The 14,276-nt window shown below is 34.3% G+C and overlaps 1 protein-coding gene across 1 annotated transcript in view; it reads right to left on the bottom strand.

Moving 5' to 3' along the window:
- Positions 1–1,559: 1,559 nt before the first annotated feature.
- Positions 1,560–14,276, bottom strand: part of LOC122335878 — a 35,637-nt gene continuing 22,920 nt past the window's right edge. Inside the window, exons 2-8 of the mRNA XM_043233647.1 lie at positions 8,199–8,463; positions 7,167–7,238; positions 4,631–4,822; positions 3,604–3,732; positions 2,889–3,035; positions 2,378–2,563; positions 1,560–1,798 (exon numbers count right to left, since the gene is read on the bottom strand). Coding sequence (XP_043089582.1) covers positions 1,560–1,798; positions 2,378–2,563; positions 2,889–3,035; positions 3,604–3,732; positions 4,631–4,822; positions 7,167–7,238; positions 8,199–8,463 — 1,230 coding nt within the window. The remainder of the gene's footprint in view (positions 1,799–2,377; positions 2,564–2,888; positions 3,036–3,603; positions 3,733–4,630; positions 4,823–7,166; positions 7,239–8,198; positions 8,464–14,276) is intronic.

The following is a 14,276-nucleotide window of genomic DNA, read 5'->3' as shown; positions in this document are numbered from 1 at the left end:
TTTTAAAATAAAGGGGAACACTTTATAATAACGACCGTTGTAAGGCATTTATAAGTGTTTAGTTAACAATGGACTCATTATTTACAAAAACATTCATAAATGATTAATAAGTGACATGCTAAGAGTTTGTGTATATTTTGTTAATATATTTACAAGTCATTTACAAGGATTTAGTTAATGATGAACTAATAATTTATAAAACATGACTAAGTATTCCTTAATGATTAGTAATTGATATGTTAATATTTTGTGTATGTTTTCATAATACATCACATAATCCTATGCTAGAATACATCTCCTATAATTCACATCATTAGCTCCTGACTACCAATACTATGAATGGCCGCTACGCTAATTTTCTTTTTGTATCCCGAGGCATCTAGGACTGGGCCTCTTCAACTGACTGTGTGAGGAGATGACCTTCCTGCGTTGATGTCAAGGAAAATAGAAGCTTCCTCACTGACAATTAATATTCTTAATGACACATTTTTCTTGAATTGTAATTTATCCTGTAATGTAATATCTTTCTCTTTTGTGAAGCTGCTTTGGAACAATGACCATTGTAAAAAGCGCTATACAAATAAACTTGAATTTAAAACTTGAATGTAATGTTTAATTGCATTTTTAATTTAATTAATTCTTCATTAATAATTCTTAACATTTAGTGTTTTGTTAAAGTTGTAAGCTGCTCGGTTAAAAAGCACAATAAATGGAATTATCATAAAGCTGTTTTAATAAAGATGAGCAAATTATTAGTTGTCAAGTGATGTGTAGAAATATGTTTCAATGACTTGAAGGCTGTGGGATCTACTGGTAACATGAATCATATTTACCTTCCAGTGAAGATCAGCAGTGAGCATTAAATTACTCCATGTGTCAAAGACATCCGTCTTTAGTTACACAGTGTTTGTAGATATTTCTTCCCTGCTACAAATGATCTGTAGATGTATACAAGGCATTTACAACACTTTCTGCATACCCTATTCTAAAGTGTAAACTACTCCTCATTTGTAAATGTTTTGTAGATCTTTTTTGTCTATTACAAACCATCTGTGTATGTCTACAAGGCATTTACAACACTTTGTGCATACGCTAATGATAACAAATGTACGAGTAAGAAAATTAATTTATGCTATTCCTCACCTATTGCAATTGAAATTTGTCAATGTGTGAATTATCTGCTAATCGTTGTGAACGTGACTAGAAGCAAAACCAGCTTTCTGTGACTGTGTACAAATATGAGGAAACGATGCTTAAAATGTGAAAGCAGAATCATATTTATGAAACAAAGCTCTATCAAAATAACATTTTTATAATGTACTGTAACAACTTATGACAAATTGTATATATAAAAGCCCTCACAAAATGTAACCGGCGGTTTTGTAGAAGTTCTATAATCTCCACATGATAAATGGTAACTATGAACTCTTCCCTTTTAGTAGAACAAGTAGTGTAAGTATAATACAAGTATAAAACATAACCTTGCCAAACTGGCACAGCAACCCTACTTTTACTTTCTCTTAATTGTGAGAGAAGCATTTCCTTCTTTTTCAAATGATCTACCTTTGAAAAAAGTGTGGGTCATTGCTTAAGACATCTGAAGACGTCTGCAGCTTCTGGCCTCTGGAGTAGCCTTGTAGGACTTCTTCATACTTTGTTGGAGAAACAATTGCAGCACTGGCGACCACGGTGTTTCTGTCCACTCCAACAGCCTTGTAAGAAGACCTCAAGTTCTTCCCTTGCCTGAACTGGATGGAAGATCTTTTGTATCTTTTCACAACCTGGTTTGGATGTACAGCTGCAAAAACAAATAAAACACATGACCAAGTTGAAAAAATATCCGTAACATTGAAAAATTATTTAATAATATTCTTCTTAATGTAACATTTAATTATGAGTACTATTTATTATGAGCTGTTCTTAAATATTAAAATTAAAATTTTATTCAAAGAAACTCTAAATCTATAATACAATTAATTTCAACACTATTCTTGATTAACATTCTGTTTATCAAAATAAATGGTTAACTTTGGAAATTAAAGCAGTTTTGAAATGTACATTTTAAATACATATTATTACAGATCCTAAAGATAAAAACATTTTGTAGGCAGAAAAATATGTGGGATGCAAACTAGTAAAAGTATAACCCAAACAGCACATAAACACTGAGAAAAACAGTTAACATGGAGTTGTACTCTGAAACAAAGGGACCATAATTACAATAACACTACAATTGTTGTCCTTTTTCTTGTGTATTCTCCAAAATAAGGTCCTAAACATGGCAACTTGAAGAACTTCTCTACATCTGTCTGACCAAGCCACCAATCAAGTGCTCAGCTGAAGACAATAAAAAAAAAAAAACGAACACCACTTGTACCTCTCTTTAACAAGTTTCTTTCCTTCTTTATCTTCTCTCTTTCTTCTTCTTCTTTCCTTCTGGTTCTTCTTTTCTTGTGCTTGTTGTGCTTTTTTGCTTTCTTTCTCTGATCATCAGAAGATGAAGAGGAGGAGGAGGAAGATGATGATGCTGTTTGCTTAAATGACTCTGATGAGTTAGAAAAGTCTGAGTCATTGAGGTCAGCTGAAACATCTATCCCAGCATTACTTTTTCTTGTCTCATATATATATATATATATATATATATATATATATATATATATATATATATATATATGTATATATATATATATATATATATATATATATATATATATATATATATATATATATATATATATATATAAAATACGGACTATATTGTGTCTATTGTTAGAGATAAGCTTTGTTACTTTAATAGTAAAATGTGGCAGAATGCAAACTTGTCTTATCTATTGTCTTCATCAGTTTGCCATAGTTTAAACAAAGTTTAGTAATTGTAAATGAGTTACATTCTGACAACTGCTTCAGTAGAGAGTCTCGTTCTTCGGTCAACTCTGCAATTTTTCTTTGATTGAAGGTCTTCTTTTTCTTTGCCTTACTAAGCTGTGTATGACATTTCTTTGCAAACAGCACAGCTGTCGGGGATTGTGTCACACCTGAAACGATACTGAAAAGTTAACAGGATGTGTTTGAGTGAATTAACAAATAAATTAACTAAAATAAATAGTTTCTATCATGATATACCTTGTGCTTTAGATGTAACAGTACTTGCAGTTTTCATCATTTCAATGTAACTAGCAAATGTTTTTCTTTATTTTATTGAAACAAGGGCAAAGCTCCGGGCCTGATTTTACACCTATTAAGTGATTGTGCTAAATAAGTGTACACTTTCAAATCACCATGCCACGTTATGGTTACATTTCATATATTTTAATTCAAGATACATTATTATACTTTTGTTAATGGCAAATTGACATTTTGGAACAATATTCAAAGTTAGTCTTGAAGTATATATAATCCCTATTTTAACCAACAACAAGTAAAATGCTTTTTCAACTTATAAAGTTATAAAATCAAAACGTGTTTGTGCATTTTGAAAACGGTTCATTTTAAAACGGTTAGTGATTGGTCGGCAACTGTGATTTATTCACGATACAGCAAGGCCTCAAGTACCTTAAATAGCTAACAGAAACGCTTAGCACTGTGTGTTAAATGTACACTTACCTGTGCTGCTGCCCGCTTCGACTTCTTCTCCTCGCTCAACGCTTGTTTCATTAGTATTCTGTTCTAATCGTTTTCTAAAACGGGTCCAAGTTTTTGAACCGAGTCCGACTGCTGCTGCATTCTGACGCCCTAGTAACAGACACATCACTTACGCCACAACTAACACAACCAATTAGAATGCTTCATATCAACACGAAATATATAATATTATTTCTTTATAATACTTTATAAGAACTTTCACCGCTGTGGATCATGTTCAATATTGTATTTGAATGTATATTAAAACCTATTTGCCTTCTATGTCTTTTCACTTATCTCCTAGGAGGTGTCAGCGAAACAGTCACAGAGGCAGAAGAATAAAGACATCGGTTAGGCACAAGTCAATATTTAGTCATTAGTCTCCTCTTCAAATGGATGACATTTCTGGACAGGTAGGGTTAAACTTCTCACTAGTTGGGACACCTACATTTACGTTAGTATTTAATTGTGAAATAAATAGTAATCTGTAATAGTAATCATGTGTAGTGGCAATGGACCAGTTGAGGAGAAGAAGAGGACAGCAAATAGGGGAAGAAGACAGTTCATTGTTATAGATGACAGTCACTTTCAACATAAAAGACAATTTATGTTGTCCTTGTTACAGGCACGTTACTATAATAACAATAAATTATGCATTTTTATATATTATGCGTCGTGTAACAAGGACAACTTCAAATAAATTGTAACCCTAATTATTTTTATAATTTTCTTTTATATTATCTTTTTACTTATCACATGAATCATTTAAATGTTAACCCATCCACCATAACTACACAGAGAGGGCTTGAATCATGATTAAAATAAAAACTATTTAAATAGATTTCAAATCTATTTCAAATTCTTTATTTCTTGTGACTTTTCTTTTCTCAGTACGGGCGAGGCAGAATGGATGGTGGATGGAAAAGGAGGAAGTGGGTGTTTGGCTGGGGGTCAAATACCAGGGACACAAACCTGCAAGAGCACTTCTACGCTTAGTTGAAAGGAGAACCAGAAAGGAACTGATTCCACTTATTGCTCATCATGCCAAGAGAGGGTCCATCATCATCAGTGATGAGTGGAGGGCTTACAAACATGCCTTGCCACAGCTCGGTTACAAGCATTGTACTGTGAACCACAGTGTGGCATTTGTTGATGTCCAGACAGGAGCTCATACCCAACATCTCGAGAGGGCCTGGAGGACCTATAAGGAGAAGGTGTGGAGGCTCAGGGAAACCGCACAGAAGAGCTACTGATGGACCACCTTGCAGTTATTGAACGGCACGAATGGCTGGCAAAAGAGTATCACAGTGGGCCTCTAGGTCGCCTTATTCATGACACTAGAAAATCCTATCGAGGATGCTGTACTTTACAACTTTGCAAAAAGTTTCAGTGATTTTTCCAGCACCGTGGGGATAGTCAGTCATATTAGAAAGAATGTAAATCTTCTCCTATTATAAAGATACATTTTATATACAATTTGTCATAAGTTGTTACAGTACATTATAAAAATGTTATTTTGATAGAGCTTTGTTTCATAAATATGATTCTGCTTTCACATTTAAGCATCGTTTCCTCATATTTGTACACAGTCACAGAAAGCTGGTTTTGCTTCTAGTCACGTTCACAACGATTAGCAGATAATTCACACATTGACAAATTTCAATTGCAATAGGTGAGGAATAGCATAAATTAATTTTCTTACTCATTACATTTGTTATCATTAGCGTATGCACAAAGTGTTGTAAATGCCTTGTATACATACACCCGATCGTTTGTAATAGACAAAAAGATCTACAAAACATTTACAAATGAGGAGTAGTTTACACTTTAGAATAGGGTATGCAGAAAGTGTTGTAAATGCCTTGTATACATCTACAGATCATTTGTAGCAGGTAAGAAATATCTCCAAACACTGTGTAACTAAAGACGGATGTCTTTGACACATGGAGTAATTTAATGCTCACTGCTGATCTTCACTGGAAGGTAAATATGATTCATGTTACCAGTAGATCCCACAGCCTTCAAGTCATTGAAACATATTTCTACACATCACTTGACAACTAATAATTTGCTCATCTTTATTAAAAACAGCTTTATGATAATTCCATTTATTGTGCTTTTTAACCGAGCAGCTTACAACTTTAACAAAACACTAAATGTTAAGAATTATTAATGAAGAGTTAATTAAATTAAAAATGCAATTAAACGTTACATTCAAGTTTTAAGTTTTCAAGTTTATTTGTATAGCGCTTTTTACAATGGTCATTGTTCCAAAGCAGCTTTACAAAAGAGAAAGATATTACATTACAGGATAAATTACAATTCAAGAAAAAATGTGTCATTAAGAATATTAATTGTCCAGTGAGGAAGCTTCTATTTTCCTTGACATCAACGCAGGAAGGTCATCTCCTCACACGGTCAGTTGAAGAGGCCCAGTCCCTAGATGCCTCGGGATACAAAAAGAAAATTAGCGTAGCGGCCATTCATAGTATTGGTAGTCAGGAGCTAATGATGAATTATATGAGATGTATTCTAGCATAGGATTATGTGATGTATTATGAAAACATACACAAAATATTAACATATCAATTACTAATCATTAAGGAATACTTAGTCATGTTTTATAAATTATTAGTTCATCATTAACTAAATCCTTGTAAATGACTTGTAAATATATTAACAAAATATACACAAACTCTTAGCATGTCACTTATTAATCATTTATGAATGTTTTGTAAATAATGAGTTCATTGTTAACTAAACACTTATAAATGCCTTACAACGACTCGTTATTATAAAGTGTTACCCATTAAAGACTTGCCAAAAGCTTTGTAAAACTTCTCATGTTGGGCCACACTGACTTAAAGCCCAAGTTACAAACATTAAAAACCAGCTTGCAATTTAATTTTGACAGGAATGGCTGTTGTTCTTGTATTGTTCTTGAGTTACACAATTAATCTCTGAAGAGATGATCTTGTTCAAAATGTCCTGTGATTGCAGTAAGTGATGTAAAGTTTAACAGTGTTTTGTGGTAAAAGTGTTTAAAATTCACAGTGGTCATCTTTAAGTTTTAGAGACTTGACTCGAGTTTTAATGCATATCCAGTCTAGTCACTCAGAAGGATATGACATATTGTTGAATACTATGTGTTCCTGTTCCTGTAAGCAATTTGCACGGGTGTTAACAAACAAACAAAAAAGATTTGCATGTAAAAAAGTTCATTCATTGATGAATACATTGTGCGGTAACACTTAGAATACTGATCCTTCATTAATCAATAACTACATAGGAACAAATCAGGTGCTTTAACATTTTAACTAATTCACAAGACTGTTACATTATCAGTAACCTAATAACAGACTTGTACCTGATGTCCTATTTCTGTTTATATGGGACACGCGATATAAAATCTGAAAAATCAGACAAAATCAGAGAGTTTCTGTCCTCTTTGTAATGTGGCAGGCAGATGTTTGTGTGCCTCATTGTCACATGCTTCGAGCTCTGAGACTGCAGCAGTATCCACAATTGTCTTTCTATCCACACACGCATTTGAAGTACGCCTTTCAAATAGCCCAAGACCTTCTTGTATCTGTTAATGGCTTGCTCTGGAAAAAAGACTAACAAAGAACAGACAATAAAAGATTAGTGTGTTATAAATAAATGGAAGTCTGACATCTGCTACAAGGATTACAAATATTACAGCCAAAAGGTCTTTGCTGAATTTGGTTGTGTGTCAAAAGTTAGAGAAGCTTAACTTGGAAAATTAGGGTCTAAGAGGAGAAGAACTTAATAATAATAATAATAATTTTAAAGTGCCTCTATTATTCTATTTCAATAGCTATTAATTTTTTTGGGGGTTAGATTTACATGCAGTTGAGGTTAAGGTCACTCTTTTCATTGCAGGATCATTCGTCTTCTCTCAGAAGATTCTGACCAGACCTCCTTTCTGAATTTCAGCTTTAGGGGCTTTTGGTGTAAAGTAAATTAATGACAAATGTATTTGAAAAAATAATGAATTGCACAAATTGTAAATAAGATCTATCAACAGTGTTTGCATTTTAGGGTTTGAAGCTCAATGTGGCTGTTTATTTAAAGGGTTCATTTGATGCAGTTTCAGTCTTTCTTTTCTCTTTGGAGTGTTACAAGCTCTTGGTGCATAACGATTTCATCTAGATATGTATATCTGAGACGTCTTATAATCAAATAAATGTTACATTTTTAAACATTTTAATGAATACATTTTAGACTTTAGGATCCATGGGAACCCAGTTAGTTTGTTGTCTGGTATTGTCTAAGTGAAGTGCTTGTATTCTCATGTGATCTCCTTTGTTTTCTTTAGGAGTATTTAATGAAGACTGTTGTGCACTTCATCACTTCATCATCTGTGATAATTTTAAACTAAAAAGTTTGTTTAGTCAAACATCAAAAATGTTTCCACATTTTTCTTATTTATCTACTTTTCATTTTAAAAGTTTATTTCAAAAAAGTATCAGCCTCTCCCATTTCATTCCAATGCGTTCTTCAATAAAGAAAGAAATAAAATGAAACATAAATGTATGGACTTTTAAAAGACATACCTCTTGTGCATTTTTCCTTTTTGTTCACTTTCCTTTTCTTGGCTTTATCCTTATGTTTGCTGGATTTTCGGGGTGCAGGGGATGAAGAGGACTGAGTTGAGATTGATTCAGATGAGGATGATGAGTCAACTTTGTGATGTTTCTTTTTCCTCTCAATTTGTCGTCTACTCATTGTCTTCTTTTTATGTTCTGTATGACATTCGTCTTCTGTACTGGAAGACTTTGACTCAGCATGAAGCTCCCATGTCTTTCTTTGCTGAAAGGGCTGATAAGGAATACAAACCAAATCATATTTACAGCACATTTAATTTCTTCCATTTTGCCAACTTCCCATCTAAAGTTATTGTTAAATGTTAACACTTTATTACCTTTGTTAAGGAACACCACAAAATATAATTTAAAACAACGACAGACTCAGACTGGAGTACACTGCTCCATTATATACCAGGGTATGTTATAATGTGGACTATGTCCGTTTCCTGAAGTAAAACATTCATTTATAACTATTTGTACTGTAGTACACATGATAAGCATACCATATAACTGCTTGTAAAGTATAGTTGATTTTAGAGATAAAACAGCGCATCGTTAGTCAGGCTCCTACGCAGAAAATCTCTCTCGCTTTCGATGTCCTTGGATTTATCTTCTAAGAATTTAATTTTAGCTTTTATAAAAATGATGATCCTGATGGAATCTAAAAACACTAAACACTGTTGTACTGTAACTCTCCATCTATCTTAATATCTATACTGAAACAACAATACAGTCCTACGCTCAATAGCTTCAACTTTGTCACAGATCAAGTATATTTCAATATTTCATCAATTTTATTAAATCAACCAAGTTTTTTTTGGTCCTTACAATGTAGGTTAAACCAAAGCACGCACACACAATGTGTGTGTCAAAACACTAACAACACTAACATTAACAAAAATAATTCAATATTTAATGACTGTGTTTTGGTGCTGGTTTAGGTTGGTCATAGTATATAAACATGACACTAAAACAACCAGTAGATGGCAGCACGTGTCTGTTCAAATGAATCAAACGATTATTTCAAAATGGCTGATTCATTTAGGATCAAATCAATAAATCACAAATGGCTCACTAGGTTCGATCAAAAACAGATTGATTCAAAAACAAAACACAGAAGCGTTGTTCGAGATGCTCATCAGCTCTGCTCTGGCTTTGTTTTAATCCATTTCATTAGTAAACCAGAAAAAAGACCATGTAACTCACTCAATAAACTTGTGTTGAACTGCTATATAAAATGAACATTTACGATTACACGGTTTTATTAAAAAAGGTACATTTTATAACAAATCATGTGAGGAAAAGACGTCTTCTGAAGGGTTCGACCGGTTTCTTCTGATTCGTATGACGTTTTAGGAGAAGCTACAGTCCAACAATGAGACTTGCAAGAAGGATTTTAACGCATTGTCAGAACAAGGGCGTAAAAAGGAAACAGAAAAAAACAGGCTAATGCCTTCAACAAAGAAATGCGGAATATGTAAAAAAAATGAAACTGAGGAAGACGAAAAGCAAAGATGGATACCAATGATAAATATACACACCCTTAAGACACCCTTTTTTAAATCAAACTGGAAGCCTGATTCAAATCAAAATTATATGTGTTGCTGTACTTTTTATTCAAGTCATTAATTAATGAATTTATTTGTTTTGGTACTTTGGTAGGATATGTCAGCAAAGAGCACACAATGAAAAAGCGACAAGATCATGCAGGTCAGGATCAATATTTTACAAGACCAAGACACGTTTACAAAATCAGATGACTTTTATATACAGGTAGGTGTAATAAAACACAATTCATGTCATTTCAAATCATTTTAAAATGTTTTCACATAAATCTTTCAATATCGCAGATTCAGTCAAGGATTACGTTTACGCCAAGTGGACATGGTCCAGGATGGCATTGCTGGAAGCTCTGGCCAGGAAACTGAGATTTGTCTGCAGGAAAGCCTTGAAGATGTTCAAAAGCAAGACAGGACAACGGATTGGTGGAAGAAGGAATTCATTGTGAAAGATGAAAGCAACATCCGCCATAAAAGGAAGGTGGGATATCTTTTCTGTAACTGTTTTATAAGTGTTTTTAAATTGGTTAATTTGATTGTGCAGTTTTGAGATCCTAACACAAGCTTTGGCACGTTATGGAAAAATAGTCTCCCAAAAAGAAAATCCCAATCAGTAGCCATTCACCATTACTGAAACACATTGTGTCGTTTAGAGGTTTGTACATATGATTATCCCAGATGATGCTGACTTAGATTTAAAGCTAAACTTCAGAATTGATGATTTTAGCTACGCTATTTTTGTCTCTACTGGTAAAGTCAAATGTTTTGGATGTGGACAGACAGGGCCCAAATAAAAATAATGAGGAAGAAGATACAAATAAGGATGGAACAGGTGAAAACAGAAAAGATTCCGAGGAGGAAATCCAGGAAATAGTTTCAGAAAAATGTGGTGGAAAGGACTGCAGAAGCTGATACAGAGTCAGGTTTTTTCAGACTGAGCATACTGAGATAATCTAATGGAAATTACTAATGGTGGAGGAAGTCAGATTAGTGTAATGGATGAAGAAGCACAAGTGTTTCCGGAGAAAGAGCAATCATGCTTCAAAACCCCTAAAAAAAGAGGAAAAAGATGAGTAAGTGTTTAGAAGCTAAAGTAAGCAGGACAGATAATGACCAAGATGAGACCATGCTAGAAGAGAGCGACAGCGACAGACTCATCAGAGTGTAGTGTGGGTCTGTCCCAGGAGAAGTCACACTGCAGTTACGGTCTTGAGGATATAAAGTTTTTCCTCAAGGCGACAAAAAAAAAAAAGAGGTGTAAAAGTACAAGATCCCAGATTTAAAACAGTTCGTTGATCAAGCAAAATTTCTGATGGCCAGTGATTTTTTCACTGATAGAGAAACGATATAGGCTAAAAAAATCGTGGTTAAAGTAAATAACTCTCTAAGTAATGATGCTGTTTAACAAGAAAGTTTCTTCCTCTTGTACAAATGATGAAGTTAAGTTTTTCTGTTTCTTCGTTTTGCTTTTCTTTTATGTGATGTTATGAATGGGATACACATTGCATCTATGAATGTTAATGGTGCAAATAACATTAGAACAGAAAAAAAGAGCACAGATTTTCCATCAAATAGAACAGAAGAACATACACATCACTTTTTTACAGGAGACTCATAGTAGCTCAGAAAATACAGCAGACTGGATGAAAGAGTTTAAAGGTGTATCTGTGTTAAGTCACTTCTCAAATGTGAGTGGGGGTTGCTATTTTATTCAGTGAAAATTTTAAACCAGTGTCATATGACGTACATGAAATAGGTAATGAGTGGGAATGAAAGACAGTACACATGGGCTCATGTACGGGACAATTATGTATCATTGGCAAGACTGGATAGATTTTATGTTTTTAAACATCATTTGAGTATGTTTGAGAAATGTTTTATTACACCTTTGTCCTTTTCTGATCACAGTATGATAAGTTGTAAATTTATTTTGAAGTCAGTTAAGACTAAAAGTGCATATTGGCACTTCAACACAAGTCTTTTAAATGATAAATTATTTATTGAATCTTTTAGATTTTTTGGAAGGTTTTAAAGAACAAAAATCTTCTTTAAATCCATACAGCAGTGGTGGGATTACGGAAAAATACAAATAAAACAACTAGCACAACAGTATACTCGAAATGTCACAAAAGAACTTGATTATTCGGTAGAAATGCTTGAAACACAATTGATAGAATTACAAAAGCTGACTCAAACCTCAGGCAGTAGTAAATTTTTGGAGACCTACTCAAAGAAAAAGGCTGAACTTAGAGAGCTGTTAGAACATAAAGCACAAGGAGCTTTAGTTCGCTCTCATTTTTTAAAGATCGATCAGATGGATGCACCCACAACTTTTTTTTTGGCCATGAAAAAAAGAATGGTCAGAAGCGTCTGATTCATGCCTTACGGTCTGAAGATGGCAAATTATGTTTTAATCCTAGACAGATACGTGAGGTAGCAGTGCGTTTTTATCAGTCTCTATATGGAAGTAAACTTTGGCCAGAAAATAGAGGAAAATCTTTTTTCCTTGAAAATTTACCCAAAATCTCGGAGGAATCTAATGAAGAGCTGGAATGTAGCCTATCTCTGGGAGAGCTTTATAAGGCGCTCCAAGACTCTTCAAGGACAGCTTGCTGAAGGGTGAGCTACCTTTGAGCTGAGCTGCAGAAGAGCAGTGATTGCTCTCCTCCCGAAGAAGGGAGACCTGACCGAGATAAAGAACTGGAGGCCGGTATCACTTCTATGTAGCGACTACAAGCTACTGTCTAAGACGCTAGCAAACAGGTTGAAAAAGTAGTTGGTCAGGTGATTCACACTGATCAATCGTATTGTGTACCCAGCAGGTACATTTTTGACAATTTTTCTAATTAGAGATATAATACATGTTTCTGATTTATTTAATATTGACTGTGGTTTGTTGTCATTGGACCAGGAAAAAGCTTTTGATCGTGTCGAACATGATTTTTTATGGAATGTTCTGGAAGCTTTTGGTTTTAATGAGAATTTTTTAAGTATGATCAGAATCTTGTATAGTGACATTGAGAGTATAATTAAAATCAATGGTGGCTTATGTGCTCCTTTCAAGGTCAGTAGAGGAATAAGACAAGGTTGCTTTCTGTCAGGGATGTTATATTCATTAGCGATTGAACCACTTCTCCAAGCAATCCGAAAAAACTGGATGGTTTTAGTTTACCACTTCATGGTGTTAATGTCTGTCTGTCTACTTATGCTGATGATCTTTACATTTACATTTACATTTAGTCATTTAGCAGACGCCTTTATCCAAAGCGACGTACAAATGAGGTAGGCATATAGAAGCAAATTAATATCAGCAAAAGGGCAGTAGTGCATAAGTGCTCTTGAGTGGGGTCTTGTCTTACCTAACGCAGACACAAGGCTTTTTTTTTTTTTTTTTTATTAAACAAAAGGATAGGAAGGAGGAGTGTCAGGAATGATCTTATTGTAATTGTTAACAAGCAAAAGGACATACATGTTTTAACTGTTTTAATAGAGGAATTTGGAAAGTGGTCTTCAGCTAAAGTGAACTGGAAGAAAAGTGAAGCCTTTTTATTGGGGACTGGAAAGAGGGGAAACCAACTCTTCCTGAGGGGTTATGCTGGAATCAGAGTGGTTTGAAATATCTTGGGGTTTTTCTAGGAGATGAAAATACTTCACAAAAAAACTGTGAGGGAATTCTCCAGAAAATCAAAGGGAGACTGGACAAATGGAAGTGGATTCTCCCTAATCTGTCCTATCGGGGCAGAGTGCTCATTGTCAATAACTTGGTGGCTTCACTTCTGTGGCATAAACTGGCCTGTAATTGACCCCTGTGAAACTGATTGCAGAGTTGCAAGCGATGTTTGTTGATTTTTTTTGGGACAAGCTGCATTGGGTTCCACAGAGCACTTTGTTTTTACCCAAAGAAGAAGGAGGACAAGGGCTGATTCACCTACAGAGCAGGATCGCAGCTTTTTCGGTTGTGTTTTTACAAAGACTTCTTGATGGACCGACAAACGTGAGCTGGAGGAGAATCTCTTGCGTGTTGCTCAGGACTGTGGAGAATCTAGAATGGACAAATCTCTCTTTTTTTAATGGACCCCAATTGCTTGGATTTTAGTAAAGTCTCATCTTTTTACCAGCATCTTTTAAGACTTGGAGCCATTTTACTATTCAAAGAACTGAAAATTTTCACTCCATCTACTGGTTGTTACATGAACCTCTGATTTTTAAAGCGAGACTGGACATGTCTTCATCCACTTTTTACCAGGTTTTAACAGGACATTATTGAACTCAGGAGTTTTTATGTTAAAACATTTATTGTCTTTAACTGGTCCTCATTTTAAAAACGTAGAAGCTGTCACTGAGAAACTTGGTTTTAGATCTGAGCGTTTGGTCACTCAATTTTTAGCCAAGCTAAAGGAAGCACTTTCAGAGGAGGAAAACAACATGCTACAATTATTTTTTCAGGGGATTCCGTCCCTGACAGTGAAGATTTGTTTCCTTGCTT

The sequence above is a fragment of the Puntigrus tetrazona genome, unplaced genomic scaffold (assembly GCF_018831695.1).
Source record: "Puntigrus tetrazona isolate hp1 unplaced genomic scaffold, ASM1883169v1 S000000905, whole genome shotgun sequence".
Taxonomy (NCBI): Eukaryota; Metazoa; Chordata; class Actinopteri; order Cypriniformes; family Cyprinidae; genus Puntigrus; species Puntigrus tetrazona.
The sequence above is the reverse complement of the archived record's forward strand: the minus strand, read 5'-3'. Positions and strand labels throughout refer to the sequence as shown.